This window comes from Procambarus clarkii, chromosome 35, assembly GCF_040958095.1.
Source record: "Procambarus clarkii isolate CNS0578487 chromosome 35, FALCON_Pclarkii_2.0, whole genome shotgun sequence".
In the NCBI taxonomy this organism is placed as follows: Eukaryota; Metazoa; Arthropoda; class Malacostraca; order Decapoda; family Cambaridae; genus Procambarus; species Procambarus clarkii.
The window spans coordinates 30,853,293-30,880,016 of NC_091184.1; the positions used below are offsets into that span (position 1 = coordinate 30,853,293).

Sequence of the window (26,724 nt, forward strand, 5' to 3'; positions counted from 1 at the left end):
ATCGTACAGCACACGCCACAAGACCTTGAGGAATCCCCCGACACTTGTACTCAGTGTCACACCACGTGAGGAAGGGGTGAATGTCGACGCTAAACCTCCTGAACAATGTAGCAGTCAGCGGATTGTACAGTAATACATTCTACTGTAATATAAAGAGGTAAGAGCATCGTTCTATATTCATGTACATGTAGCAAATAACAACAGTGAATGAAGATTTTGAAGTGAATTTTAGAAAATGACGAAAGGCTATGAAATTTTTTTAATTATTTGGAAAACATGCGAAATATAAACTGGAAATAACTAATATAAATAAGGGGCATGTACTCACCTAGTTGTGTATGCGGGGGTTGAGCTCTGGCTCTTTGGTCCCGCCTCTCAACTGTCATGTGAGCTGTGTGCTGTTGCGTGCAGTCGACTTAATAAACTAGTAAAGCAGAGAGCCGGCAAACACAACTCTTAGTTATTAGTATAAAAAAAGCAAGAGTTAAGTCATAACATCTTCCTGTTTAGAGAGTACTTATAGTAATAATGTGGACCATCGTTGTTTTTATTATTAACAAGCTTAAGTATACACAGTAACATGCTGCTACACTATTCTATATGGAGAATTACAAAGTGTGAAGTTAAAACTTGGTATAAGTTAAGTAATATGCCCTTCTCAGAGGATGGTTAGTCATATATGGAGTCACGCGATGTGTCTAACCCATTAGCCTGTACTGACAAGCTCTGGGTAGAACACAAGAATATCTTCCAGTATTCCTGTGTCTATGAAGTAGTTACAGAGCTCAAAGTACCTCATACCATTTGGTCTGAAATCATTGATAACAGGCCAATTACAGATATAGTGTTGTTAGTGTGTCCCAGCTCTTGTTCACATAGTTTACAATTAGAATGTTCACCATTGGGGAATTCATCACCGGCAGCCACCTGCCATAGTTATTGATATCTCAGCCTAATTCAGGAAATTACAATGTGACACTGTCTAGTACTCACCTAATTGTGCTTGCGGGGGTTGAGCTCTGACTCTGGTTCCGCCTCTCAACTGTCAATCAACTGGTGTACAGATTCCTGAGCCTACTGGGCTCTATCATATCTACATTTGAAACTGTATATGGAGTCAGCCTCCACCACATCACTGCCTAGTGCATTCCACCTGTTAACTACTCTGACAATGAAAAAATTCTTTCTAACGTCTCTGTGGCTCATTTGGTTACTCAGTTTCCACCTGTGGATGATTTGTGCTGTTCGTACATATCTCGGTACTAAACAAGTTCTTTATACTCGTGCCTTCTGGCCTTTAAGTGTCAGTGACTGCTCTTGTCATCCCTAATTTCTGGCGTTTAATGAACAGGTGCATGAGGTGATAGAACACGCCTACCATGTCTGTCCTGCCCAGGAGGCTTCCACGTGTACTCATCTAGTTGTGATTGTGGGGGTTGAGCTCCGGTTCTTTGGGCCCGCCTCTCAACTGTCAGTCAACTTTTTTTTCCACACACACACCCAGGAAGCAGCCCATAGCAGCTGTCTTACTCTCAGATACCTATTTACTGCTAGGTGAACAGGAGCATCAAGGTGAAAGAAACTCTACCCATTTCTTTCCGCTTCTGCCGGGGATCGATCCCCGGACCCTAGGACTATGAATCCCGAGCGCTGTTCACTCAGCCGTCAAGCCCCCTGTGTGTCCTTACACGGACACAGGTGGATGCTGAGAGCCCAAATGAGCCACAAAGACACTAGAATGAACTTTTTCAGTGTTTGAGTAGTATATAAATGAAATACACTAGGAAGTGATGTGGGTGGAAGCTGACACCATATACAGTTTCAAATATAGATGTGAAAGCTCAGTAACTCAATTGAGTTATTATATTAACTAAATTATATAGCTATAATATATATAACTGAATTATAGCTCAATAACACCTGTAGACTGACAGTTGAGAGGCGGGACCAAAGGACCGAAGCTTATCCCCCGCAAGCACAACTAAGTGAGTACATGCCTGAATTTATTTCGTTTCCATTTCAGACTTCAGGGGGGGGGAGGGGCTGCGTTTCATGACATACTACTTAAAGCATTTACCCTAGTAAGGCTAACTCCAAGCGTCCTGCACAGACATTCTCTCATTTAGTATACAACGTGTCCTTCGGTATATATAACTCAGCACTGTAAACCAGGCATGACAGGGAAGATCTCATTGAAACTTTTAAGATACTGAACAAGTTAAAGGATGTTGAAATTGAAATTGAAATAAGTTCATTGAGATAAAATACACATAAAGGGATGAGGTAGCTCAAGCTATTCTCACCCCGTTAAGTACGTGTTCATACATATATATAGACACACACCACAAACAATCAACATATTGCCGGACATTCTGAGAGATAAACAAATACAATTCCTCCTTTACACAAGTAGTATGGTATCAGACGTACACACAAATATTTTTATGACTTGGAGGATGTTGATCAGATATTTTCTGCAGACGGTCATTTGTAACACAAGAAAACAAGCCACAATGTGTAGGACTGAGAACGGGAGATGCTTTTTCACCCACAGGGTTATTAACCCATGGAACCGCCTACCCGCCGAAGCCGTAACTGCCAAAACTGTGCCGTTTCAAAATATACCTTGAAAAGATCATCAAGGCAAATGACGGGACCTTCGACAAGCCGCCGGCTTCCTGTCCTCGTCTCTCTCTCTCTCTCTCTCTCTCTCTCTCTCTCTCTCTCTCTCTCTCTCTCTCTCTCTCTTATATATATATATATATATATATATATATATATATATATATATATATATATATATATATATATATATATATATATATATATATATATATATATAATATTTGTGTTCACAAATCTTAAACAAATTGTTTAAAATATTTAAACGAACTCAAATTTTAAATTTCAAAAACATTCTTCCTAACAATATACATTAGTTGTATATGTATGTATATATGTATACATCTTGTGTAGATTGCTAGGAAGAATGTTTTGAAATTTAAGATTGTGTTTGTTTAATATTTTTGATTTGGATTTACTACGTGCAGTTATTACGAAACAAATATTTTTTGTTTTTGAAAAACAAAAACCCAACCACTTGGGCTGGACGGTAGAGCGACGGTCTCGCTTCATGCAGGTCGGTGTTCAATCCCCGACCGTCCAAGTGGTTGGGCACCATTCCTTTCCCCCCGTCCCACCCCAAATCCATATCCTGACCCCTTCCCAGTGTCATATAATCGTAATGGCTTGACGCTTCCTTAAAAAAAAATACGAAACAAATATCTCAGATGTGGATACAGAACTATGTATGTGTTAAATATTAAGGGGAATTATGCATTGGGGAAAACGCCAAAGTAACGAATATTAATTTAATGAACAAGACACAGGGCTACACACGCAAGAAATACAGTTCATATAAACGGGAATGGTACTATAAAGGGTCTAGTTTATTTATTTATATGATTGATAGATCATCAATAACGTACAGGAAGCATGTGGAATGGACATTGCTACTGCTCCAGCATCTCGCCTAATTCTTTTCTACACAACTTCGGCCAGACTACCACTAAGCGAAGTTGCGAACCTCTCATATCACCCCTTCAGGCTCCATTGTAGCCAGGTCTACAACAACAGCGTCACCGACCTCAGGCTGGCAGCGTCCCAAGTCTGGCTATATAGGCACCAGTTGACATCCGCTGCCAGACTGACTTCCCCAAGACTGCGTTTGAGTGCCCTTTACCCTGATAACCCCAGGGGTCCACCCACGCACACTGATTTACATCTATAAAAACACTGATTATTTAAATGCAAAGAAATTGTAAGCAAGCACTAATATAAGCTTCAGTGCTCCAGGGCTTCATGTAGGAAAAGGCCACCGAAACCGGTTCTTAAAGCAAAAGTAACAATATTAGCTCAGCATTGGCCCTAGCATTGCAACAACGGGACCTGCCATCATCATTAATACCTTGCTGGGCCTACCAACGTTTTATTTTAGTTCATTTATTATGCACCCCATACCCATCCTGTGGGCGGTAGTGGAAAGTGTTACAGAGGCACATAATGGGCTCAGGGACTGAGCCCCACAATTCATTTAGCTAAGCAAGTTACAATCTTGTTGAGCTAGTTACATAATTAAATGCACATCTTCACGCGAACAATGGGACGATGGGAACCTCTCGCGCCGTTGGGATGTCCTACTTTCACAACACGAAAGCCTCATTACAGGAGCAACAATACAATATGACTGGGCAGGCCACTATATCTTGACCAACCTCTCGCCCCATCCTAACTTAGTTTTCCGCCACCCATCCTACCCCTGTACTCAACCTCTGGTTGTGAAGAAGGTACAAACTTGTGGTTGAAGTACCACTGGCTGTGAAGAAGTACTCATCAGCACATCCTCTGGTCATAAAACGTTTAACGTGACTCCTTTCATGGTCACTGTTGTTGTTGGGTGCTTCATGTCCGGTGCATGATTAACAAATAAAAAACTATGTACCAATTATGTACTTGACCAATTAGATTAATTTGTTTTTTTTATAAACCCTTGTATTAAAACCCTTTTTTTATAAATCCTGTTTGAGCTGGCGGAAAGATTTAGTCACATAGGCTAAAAGGTTCAGGAATTGGTCCTTAACGTTCCTTAAGCAAAGCTATTTACTTTTGTGGTGACCTAATTACAGTTTTGTTTGCGTCAAATTACAAGGGTACTGGTCCAATTATGGAATAAATCACATAACTGCACATGGTCATGAGACAAAGCACTTAGGAGACTTCTAGGTAGTAATAGGAGCCTACTGACAGTGTGTACCTCTTCACCAGCACAATTGATGTTCATGCGGCCCTAACATGCTGAAGTAATTTGATGAAATATCTGTGCCCAAAATAGTCCATATTCCTAGGTCTTCAGTTGTTGATGTAAACAAACATCATGTGTGTATTTGCAGCAGTGTGTACTTACTTCCAAAGATAATTCATATCTTATCCAGGTGATAATGTGCAAGGTGGATGGCTAATAAATTTAAAAAAATTTGTTGTAACAATAATTTTGGTGGCGAGGCATCATAATTCGTCACTATGATGTGACTAATAAAGCTATATGATATTACCAACTGTGTAATACCATAATTAAGCACGACGAAGAATATTAGGCCTTTGGAGAGGTGACAGGAAATGTCATAAAGTACAAAGAATACATTACAAAGAGATCTATATAGACTCAAATGTCAGAAGACTGCCAAATGCTTTTGAATACAGTATTAAAAAAAGCAAAACCGTGCATGTAGGGTCGGTTTGGTGCCCTCTTTTGATAATTACTTACTTGCATGTAGGGTATAACAATGTACATTCCAATTATCATATCAACAACACTATGCAAGCATGAACACCTCACCTGCAAAAGGACATACATAAAGTAAAGTGATATGTTCCACTTGGGGCAAACGGGAGACATCTCCCGTCACGCAGGGTGCAGTCGCACCTCCACAGATCTCCAGTATCGTCTATTGATACTGATAATGGCTCAAAAGGGCCACCACTTACGGGCTATTCATGCCCGTGCCACCTTTTGGGTGGCTTAATTTTTGTCAATCAATCACTTGGGGCAGTAGACGTAGTTGCATAGCTTAGTTAAAATACCCTAACTTATCAAACACTTAATTATACAAGCCAATGTTTAAGGTTTAAATTCACTCTGCACAAATATGAGTTATGGGAAAGCTGTACGTTTACTAAGTACTGTACATGCAAATCATCAAAGTTCATCTTTAAATTGTAAAAGTAACACTAAAGAATTTATTACTTGTAACTATATTTAAATAGTTACTATATAAGTTACTTTATGTAAATTCTTTTAGGTACTATTTAATAGTTACTATACAGTATTTGAATATGTAACTATATATAATTAAGAATTTATAATGTTTAACTATATTTAAGTAGTTACTATACAAGTTACTTTAGTTACTATATTTCAATAAGTAACTATATATATTTCAGAATTTATTTCTTGTAACTTTAAAGTTATTAATAAATAAGTCCTTGCATAAGATGAAATCATTATAACTATATAATGTATAATAAAAAATGGTAAGGCCAATTATAACATGATGCTCAATAAATACAAAATACAGTTCAGAAAATACTGTAGTAATTGTTACAAAACTGTTAACAGTAATGGATACATTATAAAAGATAAACAACAGATAATTTCAAGTCATTTACTTTTCATAGCAAGATATAGCTGATTCAGAAACTTTGTTTTTAAGACAAATTAAAAAAAAACATGATGTTGAGAATTACTGTATAGAGGTGACATGTATATTGGCAAAGTAGGAAAATTAGTAAAATACATATACAGTACTGTATATCATTTGAAATTTGAAATGTTAAGGCTAAATTTATCATTAATCATCCATAAAGGTCAAAGAAGACTAAAGTATTTTAAATTTGTAATACAGACTATGTAAACAGGATGGTGGCTCTAATTTGAGGATCTTTCAGGAGTGTTTACTGTGTAGAAAGCAGCAACACCAGCTCAGGATGGGACCAATGCCACAGCTGTCCCAGGGACCATATGTAGCTGTTCCCATGGTTCCCATGGACGACACTGATGGGTAGGTATATATTGTACGGTAATTTGCTTTAATTTTTTTTTTTTTTTTTTAATCAACACTGTTTGTCAACCTATTGTATTTGTGCTGCTTTTTCAGTCATGTTCCCCCTTTTTTTTATCTTTATTTGTATTTGTTCTCAACACTTTTTATTCTTTATGCTCAATTAGTATTAAGTTCTAGATATTAATGTTTTTCTTGCCCGAAACGCATTGCGTAATAGTGGCTTTAGGCATTGTATGTACTAGCTCTATCTATATATCAATCCATTAATGTAACATCACTTGTATGTATATACCTTACCTGAATAAACATCTGAATCTGAATCTGAATCTGAATTGTTATTCTTTCGTAACTGTTCCAAAATAGTAGTACAGTAGTAGTTCTGGATTTGATAGACTTGATTTATAGATAATACTTTGTCTGTAAGGACCTTTTCAAATGCTGTTTAGATTTGATAAATCCCCTACAAGCAAAATTTCATTTACAAATAAGTCTACTCTAAACTTCTGTCTGTTTCTCTGTCATTGTCATCACCTTGTGTTGTGTTCAACTGTATAGAGTATTTACAGTAACTCTGGGTATCAATTTCAGCCCATATTGTATTGACTTTTTTAATTCTTTTAATTTACTTTCTTTGAGTGACATTACTTAATTAAAACTTACATGAAAACATATCTCGTTTGATTTATTTTTTAGATTTTTATGTTCATCTCAACTGAGAAAACATTTATTGTATTTTGAAAATTAATTGTAATATTACAGTAATGATAAAGCATTAAATTTACGTTATCTTTCAGAAAGAGGAATAATGAAACTAATGCACTTGTCAGAGCAGTTAATCTAAAAGATTATCAGCTGTGTCAGAAATTAATAGAAGATGGTGAAGATGTAAAATACATAAATGAAAAAGATGGGTCAACACTGCTTCATATTTTGGCTAAGAAATACTCCAAAAGAGAAACCAGAGCTCAGAATATACCTTCTCTCCTACTACAGCATGGAGCAGATGTAAATGCTATGAACAAGAATGGAGAAACCCCTCTCCATATTGCAGCAAGAGAGGGTCTTCCTGACTTTTGTGCCATCTTGTTGGAACAGCAAGCTGTTAGAGTAGACATAAAAAATATGAAGCAAATGACGCCTTTACATTTCGCTGCTCAAAAAGGGGAACTTGACACTTTGAATTTACTGATACAAAAAGGAGCTAATCCCAGTATTAAAGACAGCCAAAAATACCTTCCACTTCACCATGCTGCTGAATGGGGTTATCATGAGTGTTGCAAGGTGCTTGCTTCTTTTTACTCTGTTGGTAGAACTCAAGACAGGCAAGATATTCCACCTGTTATGTTGGCAGCAAGGAAAGGTCATTATCGATGCTATAAAGAAATGGTTGATGCTAAAGCCAACATGAATCTCGACTACAAAGATGGTGTAGGCAATACAGCACTTCACATAACAGCAAAGTTAGGATTTGAAAAGTTTGTTGACTTACTCCTTGAAACAGGTGCTCCTCCAGACATACAAAACAATGTTGGGAACACACCAGTAATGGAAGCTGTCATAAAAAATAAAGTAAATTGTGTAAAGGAACTGATAGAGAATGGAGCTGTAGTTAGTATCAAGAATAATGCTAAACGCAGTGTTCTTCATTTGGCTGCTGCAAAAAAGGCAGATGAATGCATGGAATACTTGCTAACTATTGACAGAGTAAAGGACATATTAAATGAAAAAGATAATGATGGCTTTACAGCTCTTTTCATTGCAGTAAAGAAACACAGTGAAAACTGTGCAGTTTTACTTTTGAATGCTGGTGCATCACCTTCAGTTAAATCCCAACACAAGTTATGTCTTCTCCATCTTGCTGCAGAGAATTCTAAACCAATATTTCTAGAAAAGCTTCTAGCAATGTGTGTGTTTGATGTAAATGTCACCAACAAAGATAATGAGACTCCCTTACATATAGCAGCCCGTGCAGGTTCCAGGGAGGCATGCCAAATGCTTTTCCGGAAGGGTGCTCAAGTAAATGCTGTAGACAAAAATGGTAGGACAGCCTTGCACATAGGTGCTTATCATGGCCACTCTAGCATAATCAGGCTACTCATAAAGAATGGTGCAAATAAACGTGCTAAAGATGATTGCAATTCTACAGCCTTACACGCTGCTGCAGCTAAGGGAAATACAGAGTGTTGTGAAATACTGACTGATGCTGATAAATCACTCTATAAAGAACAAGACAAGAGGAAAAGATATGCTCTAGATATTGCTTTTCTGAAGGGCCATTATGAGGTCTTTAAGCTTCTGCTACAAAAGTTGCCGTATAGAAATATCTGCACAATGCCACAAGATCTGCAAGAGCATCTCCACTCCCACACACATAAAGCACTCAAAGATAGAAAAAAGTAAGTTTCTTATCTGTTCCTGATTAAGTTTGGACTAATAAATAGATAGATATCTTAGTAATATCTGTTAGTAGAAGGGAGCCGGTCGGCCGAGTGGACAGCACGCGGGACTTTTGATCCTGTGGTCCTGGGTTCGATCCCAGGTGCCGGCGAGAAACAATGGGCAGAGTTTCTTTCACCCTATGTCCCTGTTACCTAGCAGTAAAATAGGTACCTGGGTGTTAGTCAGCTGTCACGGGCTGCTTCCTGGGGGTGGAGGCCTGGTCGAGGACCGGGCTGCGGGGACACTAAAAGCCCCGAAATCATCTCAAGATAACCTCAAGATAGTGAAGTTTAATGTTTAATAATATAATGATACTCTAAGGGCTCATTCTTTTACAGTATTTGTAAATGCATGAATATAATTTTATATTATACTGTCTAAGCTTAGTAATCCAAATCATATGGGGCTACCCCCATTTGAATTAACTGAATATTCAACTTGGACATTCCTGGTAAGATATTTGACTGAAAATGAAAAAAATTGCAATTTATGGGATGAGGTTCAGTGGTTTCCCTGAGATGGCTCCCCATTACTAGGTCACATCAGTTGCAGGAGTCATGTTTGTCTAACTTTCTTGTAACTTCAACTGTCTACTGTCTATTGGGCACCAGAGCCAAAACCTGGCCCCCCACCCCCTTGCAGAGGCACATTGAGTAAGAGGCTATTATCATCACCTCTCACTGGGAAAGCATCCAGAAAGTCAGCAAAGCTTTAATGACAGTTGTAAAATTCATAGATAATGAAACATAGAAACTGCCAAACGACTTGATGTTGTGAGCCAAGCCTGGAACCCTAGCCCACAGCCATTTCCAGTGATCAGTTCTGTCACTAATGTAGGTGACACTACTTGTAGTGCTCTTTGAGTCCACCTTCACAAAGGGTCCCTCCGCTTTTCAGCTTAGTGCTAGCCATCCTTTGCACTTATCTTTATGGATGCCTTGTGTCTGGGTTGGGGGCTTCATGATCAGTGCTCACCAGACTACCCAGAGATGGTGGTCATGCCCATTTCTTCAGGCGCATAGCACTGTGCACGAGTTTGCAGTTGTGTGGCATGCCATGTGGCATGCCCTGCGGAAGACTCTGCTTCACTCCGACTACTACAAGGTGGTTCATTGTCTGAACCGAGGCAAGTCGTTTTGATCCATTGCCCTGTGGAGCTGGCTTCTCAGAGTATGGTTCTCTGTGCAGTTCATAAGCAGGGTGTGTCTAATATTCTTATAGATGGGCTTCCATCCCATTTCCACAGAGTAGACTGTCAGCAACACATCATTCCATTGGCTTCATGAGATGTTCATTTGCGCTGGGGTGGACCTCTTTACATCTGGGTGGAACCACCTTCTTCCTTCCTATGTGGCTCCAATCACAAGGCTCTCACATTCGATGCCTTTCAACTGAACTGGTCGAGGCATTGGTGCATTTACCTGAATTTACCTAAGGGCCACTAATACTAGTGGCCTTTACGAGGACAGGAAGCTGGCGGCTTGTCAAAGGTCCCCCATTTGCCCTGATGATCTTTTCTATCCATTTTTAAAACCCAGCAGTTTTGGCGTTTACGGCTTCGGCGGGAAGGCAGTTCCACAGGTATACAACCTTATGGGTGAAAAAGCACCTCCTGTTTTCTGTCCTACATTGTGACTTGTTGAGATTAAACCCGTTGCTGCTCGTTCATGTTACATCTGACCTTTTGAAGAACATGTCGGGATCGACATTGTCCAAATTGTTTAGTATTTTGAAGGTTTCTTTTTGTCCTTCATGTCCTTTTTGTCCAACATGTCCTGAGCTAATATTTGGGCTCAGGTTTTGGTGTTCTAACATGGTTCTGGCAGCCATTCAGTGTTCCTAGTCCAAGTCAGTCACGTGTTGCTTTAGGCTGTCTCCCGGCCTGGGTTCCCTTCATTCTAGTGCCTTCCACCTCTCCTCCTCCCTGGCAAGTCTTGTTTTGTTCTTTGTGGTTAGTTAGCTTCAGGGAGCCATTTGGGGGGCCCATTCCAGAAACCCCGTGTTGAATGTAATGAAATGTCTCTTTCTTGAGGATATCCAATGGCTCTACGATTTCCTTCCCCTCCCTCCAGGTTCATTGGTTAGGTTGTTCACCACCTCCAAAACTGACTAGGAGAGCCGGTTGACAGCTGGGGCCGGAACCCTTGGTGGGGGTTATTGGTACTAAGAGGTTTCAAGCTAGTTTGAGTTGTTCTTGTGTGAATCAATTGCAGAATTGTTTGGCAGTTTTGAGGTTCTATTTTCTGTGAACCATCCAGTTGTCTGTAAAGCTTCGCTAACTTCTTGGATGCTTTTTCCAGTGTGGTGGTGGATTGTCACTTGCTACCTGTGCTTCCATGAAGGGAATGGAGCCAAATTCTGGCTCTGGTCCCTGGTAAGCTAAATAGAATCTCCGTGACTGATGTATGGAGCCATCTCAGTAAAATAGCATCAGGGAGCCACCTGGGTTACTTCAGAAAGGGGCATTTAATTACATTCAATGTTTTTTTTATGTAATTGTTTCCTTTAATTGCTTAGAAAATTACAAAATCTTTACAAAAATACAGTACAGTATTAAAATAATTTAAAATACTGAAATATTGTATTACTTAAAAATCCAATGCATAATTCAGTTTATAATATTATGGGATATAATATTGTACTAAAGAATTACATGTATGATAGAAGTTATCTTAATTATAGGACAGGTGTGGAAGCCATTGTGGAGAGTCAGTGGTGGGCAGCAGGATTTGGTGGCACCAAAAAGCATGAAGGAGTTCCATGTCCTAACTTCAGAGATCTTATAAAACTTTACCCATTCCTTGCTTTGAAAGTGATGGATAATTGTACTTCAGCATCTGACACCACAACCAGTTCAACCTACTATGATTTCAGAATATTTGAGGATAATTATTGCATCACTGAAGGTAATACTATTTATAAATCATCGTTTACTTGTCTGCACTATACAGTAATAAAACAAATACAGTATACAATTAATAGGCATTAAAATACTGTATGTAGCACTGAAGAATTTTCTTGATCCAGCTAACACTATACCCTGTACTTTGCTATTCACTCATCTATCCATATCTTATGTAAGTTGTCTTTGCCTGCGGATATATTACTTAAAACTACCTCAGACATAATTATTGGGGGTAGGGGGAAAGGGGAATTAGATGGGAATGGAATGAGGAGAGAGAAATTAGAAAGAGGGGTGGAAGGGGGTTTGTAGTGTGGTGGCCCAGTGGTACAGCACTCAGCTTTGCAGCATATATATGTACATACTTTTTTTTTTTAGATATATACAAGAGTTGTTACATTCTTGTACAGCCACTAGTATGCGTAGCGTTTCGAGCAGGTCCCTGGAATACGATCTCCGCCGCGAAGAATCGTTTTTTCATCCAAGTACACATTTTACTGTTGTGTTAAACAGAGGTTACAGTTAAGGAATTGCGCCCAGTAAATCCTCCCCGGCCAGGATACGAACCCATGGCATAGCGCTCGCGGAACGCCAGGCGAGTGTCTTACCACTGCACCACGGAGACTGTTAAGTTAAGTTACTGTACATACATACATAAACACACATATATACAGAGTTTAAAAGTTGGTTTAAAACCTAACTACACAAAGCTGCTGAAGAAATACAAGAAAATTCACTTTCACAAACAGAATGGTAGACTGTTGGAACAAGTTAGATTAGGTGGTGGTGGAGGCCAAAACCGGTAGTAATTTTAAAGTGTTATATGACAAAGAGTGCTAGGAAGACGGGACACCACGAGCGTAGCTCTCATTCTGTAACTACACTTAGGTAATTACACACACACCATATATAGTTAGGTATATAATCCTAAACCATTATGTCATCCTTCTGTATTTCCTTGATAAATGTGTTGAAACATGAAAACATTCGGAACTTTCGTTTCATTTTCCAAGTGGATACTTACGCATACATGTGAATCAACGCAGCATGGGTTTGTTGAACAGATCCTGCCTTACTAACCTGCTTACTTTTCTGGAAACGGTAACTGACTAGTCAGACAAAGGACTTCGGGTAGATGTAGCTTACATGGACTTTGCTAAAGCTCTTGTCACGGTACCACACGAGAGACTGGCAAGGAAATTTCAGGCACATGGAATAAATGGAAGAATACTGGAATGGATGAACAATGGTTAAAACATAGAAAACAAAGGGTCATGCTAAATGGGAATGAATCTGACTGGGAAAATGTGCTAAGTGGGGGTCCCACAGGGGTACATTTTGGGGCCAACTCTTTTTGTCATATACATCAATAACTTAGATGAGAATATTACAAACCACATCATCAAATTTGCAGATGACACCAAGATCTATGGTAAAGTGGGAAGTGAAAGTGATATCGAGACCTTACAAAGAAATCTGCATGAACTCCACAAATGGTCAGATGACTGACAAATGCTCTTTAATGTTAATAAATACAAGACCTTGAATGTGGGGGCATAGCAATCCACGTCACAACTACCAAATTGACAATACTACCTTACAGCAGATATATGAAGAACAGGACCTTTTATCAGAATCCATCATTCACTAAAAGTTGCACAACAAGTGGGAGCGGCAGTAAAAAAAAAGCAAACCAAACCTTGGGAATAATCAAGCATACCTTTACCTTCAAGGAAAAGAAAGTAGTTGTTCAATTGTATGTGTCTCTGGTGCACCCCCACCTGGATTATGGCATCGAGGCATGGAGACTATCTTCAGAAAGACAGCTGCTCTGGAGAAGGTGCAACACCAGGCAACAAAAATCATACTAGAGATTAGTCATCTCGTATCAGGAACAGTTGAGGGTCACTGGGCTAACAACACTGCAGACCAGGCATGACAGGGTGGCTCTCGTAGAAACCTTCAAAATACTAAACAATTTGGACGACGTCAATCCAGACACTTTCTTCAAAAGGTCAGATGTAACACGAACAAGGAGCAATGGGTTCATGCTCAACAAGCATGAACCCATTGAACTACTTACAGTGTAATGAGTAATAGTAGATTATTATTATCTGAAGGTTAATGGAGTACAATACTGAATATTTATTTTTATGTCTTTACAGGTAAAAATGATTTAGGCACTAGCCAAACAAGTCCGTTTGATCCTAAAACTTGGAAAGTGCTAGCCTCTGCTAAAGAGTTGATATCAGATACACTGGTGTGGAAGCAAGAGCATCCTGTGAGAATCATGGTACAGCACAGATGCTTAGATCTTCTTCAACATTCCCTAACTGAGGCATGGATCCAGTATAAGTGGGGATCATATGCCAGGCTCCTGTTTACAGTACTTTTTGCACTTAAGGCTATCTCAGTTGTCATCCTTGTCAGCTTTATGATAAATGTCAAGTAAGTTATCTTATGTCACATTTACTGAAACCTTGTGTTGTATATAATTTTAGTGATCATTTTTATTATCTAAAGTGCATTATTTTCTTTCACTTGATTCAAAATTGCTTCTGTCAAAGCTTATGTAAATTTCACCACATATTGCACTGTATAAATTTTCTATATATTACACAATAATTGGAAAGACTGAATGGAGACAGGCCTTGCCTTATTTTACAACCCGGCTGTCTTAATTAATCAATTTACCTGAAAATAATGCGTACAAGTTGAGGACAAATGTAAACGAGATAAGGGGTTACTTCATACTTAAGCTGTCACAGAATTGTGGTTCTTTACTCTCCTAAGTTCTCTTACATTTAATTTAGTAAATTAGCTACTTGATATTATTTTGTTATCTTTCAAATAGTTTTGTGCAGGACGAGTTAAAATATATTTTTCTGGCAGGGACCCCTCAGTAGTTCTCCAGCACCTCAGCCTCTGAACATGCAAAATCTTTTAGTTTTCTTCCTTCTCGGAGCAGTTGTTCATCTGCAACATAGTTTCTGGGGTATTGGGAGTCTTCTCCTTGGTATTGTTGCAAAACAGATACTTTTCCATTTCTTATCAGCTATTGTTAATAATAATTTAATAAATAAATATCTGAATTAGTTCACAAAATGCACTGTACATGCAAAAAAAGTGTGCTGATTGGAGTAGCATTCTGGGCCATGTGAAGGTTTCTGTAGCGCACGCCATTTGGCAAGTGAATGTAAAGATAGCATTGTTTGCAATATGGGAAATGATGAAGCTGGTTCATATAGCAGACCCAGATACAAAAATGAGGATTTAGGATGCCATTCATAAGATATGTTGTTTATAATTTGTGAACCCTCTTTTACTAATGAATCTGTTCATAGCTTTGTTGGAAAACAAAAAACAGTAGACGAATTACTGTACCATCCTGGGATGTCTCATCACAGAGGGTGTTCTGATTCATCTTTGGTTTATCTAAAACTAAGAGCCAATCCTTTTTTGTCAGATAAAGTGTAGATTCTCCACAAGTTTCATATGTGTAATGATTGGGATAGGAGGAGAGATTTGACTACTATATCAAGTTTTACTTGACTTATACTAATGCATATCTGAAATACAAAAACAAATGTCATAGCAGATCAAAGCAGAAATTACAATTATCTTAATAATGAAAGATCAATTAGGTAACCAACTGTATGGGTCTCTTAGGAAATATAAACGCCTTGATATAATATGATATAAGATCATTATTACTAAAAACTAGGGGATTAACATCAGATATATCACACTTGACTCAATAAAAATTACATGGGTAATATATCTTAATATTTCATTAAGCATTTAACGTAGACATACACCGATTCTCCTTCGGCCCAGGTAAATGGAATACCCAGATTAGCCTATGCCCGTCCTATACCCCAGACCATACCATCCTGCAAAGTTGGGTGAAACGTGCCTCAAGTGTCTGGCCTCCAAATTTATACAAACAGATTCTTTCTTATAGTGAAGATGTATCAATACAGATATTCATTCTTTTTTTAGGAACTGGAAGCATATAACAGACAAATACAATATGTCAGAAGAAACGTTCTGTGATGCAGTTCTGAAGTCTCCCACAGTTTTGTCAGAGGCCAAGGCGGCAAACACAACAGAGGACACAACTGAATCTCTGACTATAAGATCAACAAATGAAGCTTCTGAGTGGAATCCAACTCCATCTCATATAAGTCATAGCTTTCTGCTTTTTTCACTGGTCCTACAAGTCTTCTTGGAAATAAACAGTGCAATGAAGGTAATTTAAACTGCAGTTAGTTAACATATTCAATATTACTTATATTTAGTCAATCTGTTACTAATTTAGTGCAGTAAATTAACAAAAGATTTAAATATATGTATAGTGATATATTTAAATACTCTGACTTCTAATGTGATCTACAGGGTAATCCAAACATAATTAGCTTAAGAATATCATTGCTCTATGATCTGAAAATTATTTGGATTAGCCAGTGCCATTCTGTATGAACTTGTAGAACAGAAGTCTGGGTTGTACAGTTGGGTTTGTTCTCGGCTCATAATCGAGAATCTTGGGCGGGCCAGAAATGGTTGGGCGTATTTTCTATTGCCTCATGCCCCTGTCCAACTAGCAGTAAAAAGCGTTTAATTTTGTGAGAACATTTCAAAGTATCGTTATGGATTAAGTCCGGGTATTTGTGGGACAAGTAATCCAAGTACAGTAATACATAATCTGTGATACAAATACTCTTGTAATAGTCTTTTTATAAAGTAACTTTCAGACCTGAAAATAAAACTCCAATGTAATTCTAAACGTTATTATTTTCCTTGTTTGTATACCTAATTTTGTTTGGCCCCTAGGAGTGAGGAGGGTGTGTACCTGTTCAAAGACAGGTGTGGGATGAACAAATCCACGAGGGCCATAATGAGGGTTCGAACTTACGCCCGGGATGATCCCAGATGCTGCCTTCCCTCATCACAGCCCTTGTGGATTTGTTCATTCGATACATCACGCTATTGTGATTTCTGTGTGTACAAGTGTGAGATGATTGACAAAAAGGATTAAGACCAGACCCTAGTGTACCTTTATGTTTTATGCAGTAATGGCCGGGTTTTGATAGTTTATACTCTAGTGTATGGCTTAGATGCTCTTGCCCTTACACGGGGGTCTCGAGCTAAGCCAATAGGAGCTTAGTATATTATGTTATGGTATCTATTTATTTATTTATTTACAAGCAAGATGGTTTATTTTGTACAAATCCTTCCAAATTCATTATTATTAGTATTTATTTATTACAATATTATTTTTATAATTTTTTTATTGTTATTATTATTATTATTTTGACAGCTGAAGTGGCATTATCTTCATAGCAATTTAATTTTTGTACGACTCCCGTGCATAGTGTTAACAGCCATGTTGCTCATCCCAACCTCCTACTGTGATTTCATGCTTGGCATCAAAATGGTAAGAAATATCTAATTTATTTTTCTTTAATTTCTTTATTTTTTGTTTTTGCATTTGCTGAATTAAATGTTTATACATTAATCCCACTTCTGCCTTCTATCACGGCCAAATTGTAGCACCTACAACTCTTTGCAGCGAAATGGGTTGACAAAAATCACTATACAGTATTATAAAGTTATATTGAACAAAAGTTCAGCGGTAAATGTAATAAAATGTCTTTCTACTGTAGTGGGCCCCTGGGTGGCCCTTTGGTGCTTGTCGGTTGTATAGCTCTACATGTATCATGTCACACCAGGTCCTTCAGAGCCATAGATAACCTACCAGAGACCAAAACCTAATCCAATCATATAAATGGCTTGGAGGCAGGACATAAAGAGTTAGATCTCACTCCCTGGTAGTCACTGATAGTTAAGCACTCAAAACAGGCAAGGGAGGCTAGATCATCTAAACCAAGAGAAATATCCACCAGAATGGTAGATTGCACCAAAACATGCAACGACAAGGAAAATATTAGCAACCCTGACAACAAAAAACACAGTAGGTAGGTTGTTACCCATAGTAGTTACACACCTATTCCATATTTTATTTAGGCAAAAGTACTGTACATATAAAATAGGATACAAAAAGTAGTTAGGATGTATAGGGAAAGCAAGAACAGTACTACCTTCATGGAGGGCGGCAAGTAAAATGAGTAAGGGGCATGAAAAATAACGTGCGAGGACTCAAATATAATTGTGTAAGGGGCACAAACTTCTAAGCCGTATACTGGAGTACCAGCTATCGAAACCCGTCTTTTACTTCCTTACTTTCAGTATATGTACATAACTTTAAATCAGAAATACAGAACAAATGTTTATGATAAAGAAACACCTGAAGCACAAGAGTGATAGTGACACAATAAGCAGTATTGGGCAGGTCTTCACCAGGTACATTAATACTGGATTTAATGATCAGTTTACCCTAGGTGAACCCTGAGCTCCTGGGGCTGGCACCTGGTGGTGGGAGTAACTAGCACGGGTAATGACTCTAGTTGTCAAGATTGCTAATATTTTGTCTTGATGTTGTCTGTTTTGATGCACTACTTTTCTAGTTTTTACTTTTGGAGATCTAGCATTCCCTGCACCCTGTGCCTCTTTGAATTGACCAGGTTTTGTCCTCTGGTCTATGAAAAATTTTCTATGAATCACAAGAGCCTGGTGTGACATGATACTTGTGAAGCTATCCAGGTGGCTAGCAGCAAGGAGCCACCAAGGCACACTACCCGAAAAAAAAATTACAATAAAATCATGTCAACAAATTTAGTCATCATAATTTGGGTGTGGGGGTAAAGGCTGATAAGGGGGTTTGCTTCCTGGAATCTACAAAAAAAAAAAGTAATGATTCCAAAGAAAATTTATATTTCAAAGCTATAGAAAAACATATGGAGATTACAGGGAAATAAAGTACCAATTTCTATACTGTATGTCCAACTTTACGCAAAAGTTAGCCATAGTTGGTGAGAATCGATTCCTAATTTCTAAGCCATACTTCTATCTATAGAACAATCCATTGATCAGAATCACATTACCAGTAATGTACTGTATTGTATAGGGTAAATATAATTTCAAAATAATTTGTACAAGGTACAAAGGAAACTTGTGTTAGCCACATGAAGTAATGCTGCTATGAGCGAGGTGATTTTATAATAATAATTCATTGTGTTGGGGGGAAGGGGACAGGCAGCCAGTGTTTTAGCCTGGGATTAGTTGTGGCTGAGAGATCTTGGCATCAGGAAGGAATCCTGAATATTCAAGTGAATAATCAACAACATTTAGATCTACAACTTGCATCATCTTCAATAAACTGAAATATTCTAATTCTATAATTAAATCATTACATTTTTTAAAGACATTTAATTGATCAAAATTTCCACTTTTATTTATACTATAATGAAGAAATGTTACAAGCTAAAATACCTTTAAACAATATACTATACAGCATATTTATTTGTATAAATGTATATTTTTAATTTCCAGGTACCAATTTGGCAGTGCGGTATACTGGCTCTTCTTATGGCATGGATTCAACTCATTCAAATCATCAATAAATTGCCACAGTGTTCAGTTTTCACAATCAGTACGTGGGATTTCATAAAATGTTACCTCAAAGGTTTGATGTACATTGGAATGGTGATATTACTCTTTGCCCTGATCTTTTATTTGCTCTTACAAGATAATCGTGCCTTTAAATCGATTCCACAATCATTTATGAAGACTGTAGTCTGGATGTTGGGCGACCTTGGATATGATGATACCTTTATCCAGGAACCACTTTCTTATCCAGTCCTTGTCAATGTACTCTTCTTTGTGTTTATCTGCACAATTGGGGCTTTCATTGTTACATTAGTAAAAGCTCCATCATCAAATGAAAAGGAAGTTGAATTGTTTAAAAAAGCTGCACTAGCAAATTATCTTCTAAATCTTGACGTTTGCTTTCCATGGTTTAAAAGAAAACATGCTGTGGGAATGTATAATGTTAGTAATAGGAAGCCATGGATAATACAAAAGATACAGCATTGTATTAAACCTAAGGAATCATTGGTAGTGAGCAAATTATCACAACATATTGATAAAGTTACTTTAATGAATACTAATAAATTCAAGCAAGACAATACCAAACACTGGATTGCATCAAAGACAGAAAAGTTATTTAGATTTTTCAGTAATTATTCTAATGAAGGTGCAAATATTGCATTGCCTGATCTCCAACAAGAGCATTTACAGGCACAAACTAAAAAGCTTGACCAATTGCTTGCTCTTTGTAATCAGTTAAATGAAAATTACCGTAAGCAAAATGAGCAGATACTAGAGATGAAACAACAGTTAGATAATATGAAGCAAAGATCAAGATACAGCACGAGCCCTCTAAGTTTTCCTTAACATACAATACAGTGGGTGGGTTGTGGACAAAAAACAAACAAGGAACTTCAGGTACATGTACATAATCTACTGAATATAAGCAGGCTTTTTTATCTTCAGTTATTAGTGTAACTACCAAAGTCTAGTTACAGGATGAGAGCTACGCTCGTGGTGTCCTGTCTTCCAGCACTCTGTCATATAATGCTTTGAAATTTCTGACCGTTTTGGCTTCCACCACCTTCTCACCTAACTTGTTCCAACCGTCTACCACTCTGTTTGCGAAAGTGAATTTTCTTATATTTCTCCAGCAGCTTTGTTTCGTTAGTTAAAATTTATGACCTCTTGTTCGTGAAGTTCCAGGCCTCAGGAATTCTTCCCTATCAATTTTATAGATTCCTGTTACTATTTTGTATGTAGTTATTATATTGCCTCTTTTTCTTCTATCTTTTAGTTTTGGCATATTTAATGCCCCTAACCTCTCCTCGTAGCTCTTGTCCTTTAGTTCTAGGAGCCACTTAATGGCATGTCTGCACCTTTTCCAGTTTGTTGATATGCTTCTTAAGATATGGGCACAAAATAACAGCTGTACATTCCAGCTTTGGTCTAATAAAGGTCGTGAACAATTTCTTTAGTATTTTGTCATCCATGTATTTAAAAGCAATTCTAAAGTTAGAAAGTGTAGCATAGGCTACTTGCACAATGTCCTTAATATGGTCCTCAGGTGATAGTTTTCTATCTAGAACCACCCCCTAGATCTCTTTCTTTATCAGAATTCTATGTAGATTTCTCACATAATTTATAGGTTGTGTGGGGTCTATGTTCTCCTATTCTACATTCCATAACATGGCATTTATTCACATTAAATTCCATTTGCCAAGTGGCGCTCCATGAACTTATTTTGTCCAGGTCTTTTTGAAGGGCATGACTATCATCTAAGTTTCTTATCTTCCCTACTATCTTAGCATCATCAGCAAACATGGATTTATTTCCTTTAAATGCAATATTTGTGTGTTCCATCCATCATGTAATTATTATAATTCCCCCCCCCCCCTTTTTCCAATTCAATTTATGCTTTGATCTCAATTAGTTTTAAGTTTCAGTCTAAGTTTGTTTCCATATCTTGCCCATAACTCTGTGTGTATTAGTGGCTTTAGGCATAGTAAGTAGTAGATCTATCTAGAAATCCAACATTGTTACTCAATTTCTATGTATATATTTTTACCTAAATAAACATTTTATTTTATTTTATTTTTATTTATTTGTTACGGTGCCGCCACCAACATTAACGATCTAAAGAAGTGTGAAAAATTTGGCGAAATGTACAGACCAATTTTCCCTTCATACAGCTGTTGATGGCCAGCAGCTGCATTAAAGCACTTCTGGTTTGTTGAACGTTACTATCAAGTCTGGTAATAGTAACTAATCTCAACGTGATCATATCAACTCAAATTTATTGTTCTGTATCGAGATAAGAGTGTCTTCCCTAATCTTCACATTGCTATTCAGATAATGCTAACCATTGCAGTTTCCATCGCCAGCTGTGAGAGATCATTTAGCAAATTAAAACTAATACTTTCGTATTCAAGAGCGTTTATGAGTCCAGGTAGACTGCTCTTGCTCTGCTAGATGTAGAAAGAGAAGCAAGTAATTAAAAGAAGGCACCAAACGTAGAAAGAAGAAACTAGAATAACTGACTTCACATCACAGATCAATTTGGCATCAGTGAAAGCCAGGAAGGTGCAGTTTTAATTTTCATATGTGACTATGTGCATCGAATTTTGTAACAAGCTCATCAAAACTTGCATGCTTAACTAAATGAACTTTAGGGTTCAGTCCTCGAGCCCATTTTGTCCTGTAACCCTTTCCACTTCCACCCACAGGATGGGCTTGGGGTGCATAATAAATGAACTAAACTAAACTCGTGTAGTGTCAATTTGTAAATCCAAAAGATAAATTAACTGATATTTTCTAGCTGACTTTATGATAAAGTTTCCCAAAAGATGGGTGTCAGAAGTTTGGACGGGCGCAATTTCAGTGCTTGCTATAGGCGCTGTTTTCTCTCCACACACCATTGTACACTGGGAAGAGAACCTAGAGCACATCCAGCTCCAAGCACTCTTAATTCCTGGCAGATGTACACCAAAATGTACAGACAACAATGACAAAAAACCCATCACTTAAATGAAAGCAGACTCTGGAGCCAGGGCGACGGAGACCGGACACACGTGTACCATCAGAACAGAACGGAAGGTGGGGCAGCCGGCTGACCGCAGGCCACCTCCATCTTCACACCAAACAAGTGTGGGAGGTGAGGTGAACGAGCTGGCAGTAATTTCGAGAATTTTCGATAGATTCGAAAGTTTCGTGAGAATCTTTAGGCGGTTCTCGAGGCTGGGGTCTCGTAGGAAGACAGCAGCTAGTGGCTTCAAACGAGAAGCCACTGCCAGCTTCTCGTTTCGCTGGTAGGGAAACGAGTGTTTTGTTTCAGACACTGGGTGGCTTTCCTGGAGAGGTGGCAGACAAGAATAAATTAATAACATTGTTAATCATACATACCTGCGCCTCTCCCCCCCCCATCCCCCAGGTTCCGGCACACTTTCAGATGCTTCAGGAAGCCACCGAAGCTCACCCAGAAATTGGCATTGCATCCAACTTTTTTTTTTAAATGTTGACACCCAGTTTGCCCTTTTTTTCCCCTCATTTCTGGGATTGGGATCTAACCTGCTGCTGTGGTAAAACCAACATGTGTAATGGTAGTAATACTATTTAAAACCTTCGAGGTCTCTTATGTACTTATCAGAAACAGTTCTCGCCTGTCAGGCCCGTCGTCAGGTGCCCCTGACTCTTTATAAACTTCCGCAAATCTTCGGGGAAAATGAAGTAATACCAAGACAAAATCAATCTCTCTATCTCTCTCTCTCTCTCTCTCTCTCTCTCTCTCTCTCTCTCTCTCTCTCTCTCTCTCTCTCTCTCTCTCTCTCTCTCTCTCTCTCTCTCTCTCTCTCTCTCTCTATATATAATGTGTGTGTGTGTACAATATATGCACATGCCAATCCACTACGGTCACCAGTTAGTTTGTCTTCCCTAATTCCCTAACGCATTCATAAAGACTTAATCACACTATATTTCTGCACTACCCAGCGCTGTTGCCCATGGAGAGAATTGCAATGTGTCTTCCCATCCAAGGTTGACAAATTTCACGCGACTCCCTCGGGCGACTCCCATACGCCGAGCTAATACTGTACACTGCTTGCCCTAGTGGAACACTTTTTCTAACATTTATATCTCTGAACCGCGAGCTGAGCATTTGATGTTTCTGTCGCTGCACTGAGTGGAGCACTGACTACGTCGAAATTTATTGGTACGATATTGTAAGATTAAATCAAATTTTATCTTACTGAGTGCTCCGGATTAATACGTCCGAATACCTTTCCGAAACACTGTGAGATATCCTTTCTCGAGTGATTTATCTAAAAAGTTAGATAATAGGTGACATTTTGCAATCTCCTTCAGCAGCCATGGTGAGATTAAGTCTGGCCCCACTGACTTCGTTACATCTATAGTTCCTCCTGGTGCTTTCTTACCGCTTCTACAGTAACTACACTATCATCCATCGGTTACAAAATCAATTAGAGGAATGAGGTGACTCAAACCAGAATCCTGTGAATTCAGTGGAATCCCAGGTTGTATAACTTACACTATGTCGTGGTGCAGGGGTAAGGTGCGCAGCTGGGGGTATCTGTTCGCTGGTTCAAAGTGACTCGAATCAGCAAACATTATTTTCTGGCCTTTCATCTCATGACGTAGGTAGAACATAACACTTGCTCTACTGTAAAGACCTCCTGAAATCTTTTAAGTGCCTCACATTCCTCATTATAATTTTCTGTTAGAATTCCCCTTGTTACCTCAATCTGAGTATATAGTCTCGCACTGTTGTTTTTCTCCTTATATAGCTCTAGAACACCTTTGGCTGGTCCTTAGTTTTTTGTAGCAATACCATTTTCAAATTGCCTCTCAGCTTCTCTCCTAACTCGGGGGTATTCGTTTCTGGTTCTCTTTAGTGCCACTCTATTGTCCTCTGTTTCTAGTTATCTGAGCTTTTCACAGGCCTTTAGTAGTGAATACTTTATCAAGTATGATAAAGTGGTGGTCATTAGCTCCTAGAAGCATCTCATACTCTGTCAACATCTGTCTCATTTTGGGAAGACTTCACGTATAGAGTCGGTGGTGGGTTCTCTGCTCTTACTCTTCTTGGATCTGTAATATGTTGCACAGGATGGGTTTCGGTGCATTGTCACCCACAGGATAGGTATGGGGTGCCCTACCACCCATAAGATGTGCATTACCGCCCACATGATGGGTATGCGGTGCACTACCGCCCGCAGGATGGGCATGGGGTGCTGCCCACAGTATGTGGCGGCTCGTGTATAACTATCTACATTGTTTGTATTTGCGTGGTTGCGTTGCGTGTGCGTGGCGGCGAAGGCGTGTGGCGCGTGCCAGCAGCACCAGAGTGCCGGTGCCGCCGCCTGACAGTTGACCGGCAGCAGGGCAAGGGGTCGCACGCGCGCCTGCCACTCTCGTTAACTCGCTCGTGTCGGGCACCACAGTCTACTGGTGGTGTTGACCGCTGGCTCCCCCGGGGCAGCAGCAGCCGGCGCAGGGCACGACATGCCCCCGCTTCAGTGACCAGTGTGACCGCCAGGGAACGGGCCGCAGCGGCCTGGAGTCCCAGCCGCTGGAAGTGCTGGTGGTGTATGTGTGTGAGTGTGTGTCGCACTCCTGCCGCCTCCTCCTGCTACGTGCTGCTCCACACTTCCCCGTGTCACCTGTGTCATGCTCGGGCCCGGCCTGGGCTGACACGCCCTCCTCACCACTACCGTCTCCTGTTATGGTGGTGGTGCTGACAGTCCCATCCGCTGCTCGGAGCTCCTACCTGTGACTGGTCCGTTGGAACTCACCCGCTGCTCGGAGCTCAATCACTGCTCGGAGCTCAGCCGCTGCTCGGAGATCACCCGCTGCTGGAAGCTCGCTTTTGTTAGTGAGAGTAGTGAGGGGGGGCCGTGAGCCGCTCCAGCCAGGTATGAATGTGAGACCCCACTAGCGGCGAGGTGGTGTGTCGGCTTGTGGGAGCGGGCGTGTACAGGCGGCATTGGATCCGCCCATGTCCCTAACAGCACAGGAGGTGGTGGAGCGCGCGGGCGTGGAGTTGTCTAAGTGCATCACGGGTCTTGGGCTTCGCTCCCGCAGTAGGGAGAGAGAGGTGCGGGAGGCGCCCCTGGGACCAGGCGGCACCAGTGGAGGCGGGGAGGGGGGCAGGATGGGCTCGGTGAGGCGAGGTGGGGTTATGGAGAAGGTGGCTAACGTTCTGTGTGGAAACACTGTCGCCTCAAGCGGACTCGTTAATGGTAAGACAAAGATGGACAAGCCCGTCCCCCCAGAGAAGCCCAGTCGCTTCCTGCTGGGGAAGGTGAGGAATGGCGGAATGCCCGGGCCCCCGTTGGGCAGCCCCGCTATCCCTTTCAACGGTCACCAAGGCTCGCCTCGGCCGTTGAGGGCTTCGCGGTCCCCAGCACATATCCTGAGGGGACACCGCTATCTCTCATGGGACGAACTTATCCGTGACGAAGCCTTCCTAGCTAGATTTTTCACGTATTTTTCACCCATCGAAAGGACTGTACTGGCACAGGTGTGCCTCAGATGGCGCACGGTGCTCTACCAGCCACGGTTCTGGCACGGCATACGGCCTGTCCTCAACTGCCGTGAGATGCGTCACACCAACGTCGAGCTCACCACAGACATGCGACGACGCTTCTATGTGTCGGTGCAAAAGCGCGGATTTGATTCCCTCGTCCTCATGTGTGCAAATGACGAGGACCTTATGGACCTGGTGGCAAACTATGCCGTCAACCACACCAAAGCCCTGCGCTCGGTGGCTCTCCGCTGCTCCAACATATCCGACAAAGGACTGGAAACTCTCTTGGATCATTTAAACGGCGTTTATCAGCTGGAGCTGCAAGGCTGCAACGACGTGACGGAGGCGGGGCTGTGGGCGTGTCTCAATCCCCGCATCGTCTCCCTATCTGTGGCCGACTGCATAAATGTGGCTGACGAAGCAGTGGGAGCCATTGCTCAGCTCCTTCCCTCCCTGTACGAGCTCAACCTTCAGGCCTACCATGTCACGGACGCCGCCCTCGCCTTCTTCAGTCCCCGCCAAACGTCCACACTCTCAATCCTGCGGCTACACTCCTGCTGGGAACTCACCAATCACGCCGTTATCAATATAGGTTCGTATAGTTCTTGCTCTTTTTTCTTCACATGCCCAAATTGACCGTTTAACGTGTTGCCCTCATTTACCGAACCCTTACAGAATGGTAGTTACCAACAACGGCTGTTGACGAGTCAGAATCACTGTTTAGTAACTTAAGA

At 40.1% G+C, this 26,724-nt stretch overlaps 2 protein-coding genes across 2 annotated transcripts in view; both read left to right on the forward strand.

The window, feature by feature from the left end:
• LOC123768559 (transient receptor potential cation channel subfamily A member 1) lies at positions 1-22,213 on the forward strand. Its single transcript, XM_069336249.1, has 8 exons — positions 1-157; positions 6,505-6,617; positions 7,415-9,016; positions 11,742-11,965; positions 14,127-14,409; positions 15,964-16,213; positions 17,282-17,398; positions 19,414-22,213. Exons 2-8 carry the CDS (start codon positions 6,544-6,546, stop codon positions 20,314-20,316), a joined length of 3,453 nt encoding a protein of 1,150 aa, XP_069192350.1. The 5' UTR covers positions 1-157; positions 6,505-6,543; the 3' UTR covers positions 20,317-22,213.
• A 2,331-nt stretch (positions 22,214-24,544) lies between these two features.
• Positions 24,545-26,724, forward strand: part of LOC123768561 (F-box/LRR-repeat protein 16) — a 115,954-nt gene continuing 113,774 nt past the window's right edge. Inside the window, exon 1 of the mRNA XM_069336250.1 lies at positions 24,545-26,582. Within this exon, the coding sequence (XP_069192351.1) occupies positions 25,460-26,582 (1,123 nt within the window). The 5' untranslated portion in view covers positions 24,545-25,459. The remainder of the gene's footprint in view (positions 26,583-26,724) is intronic.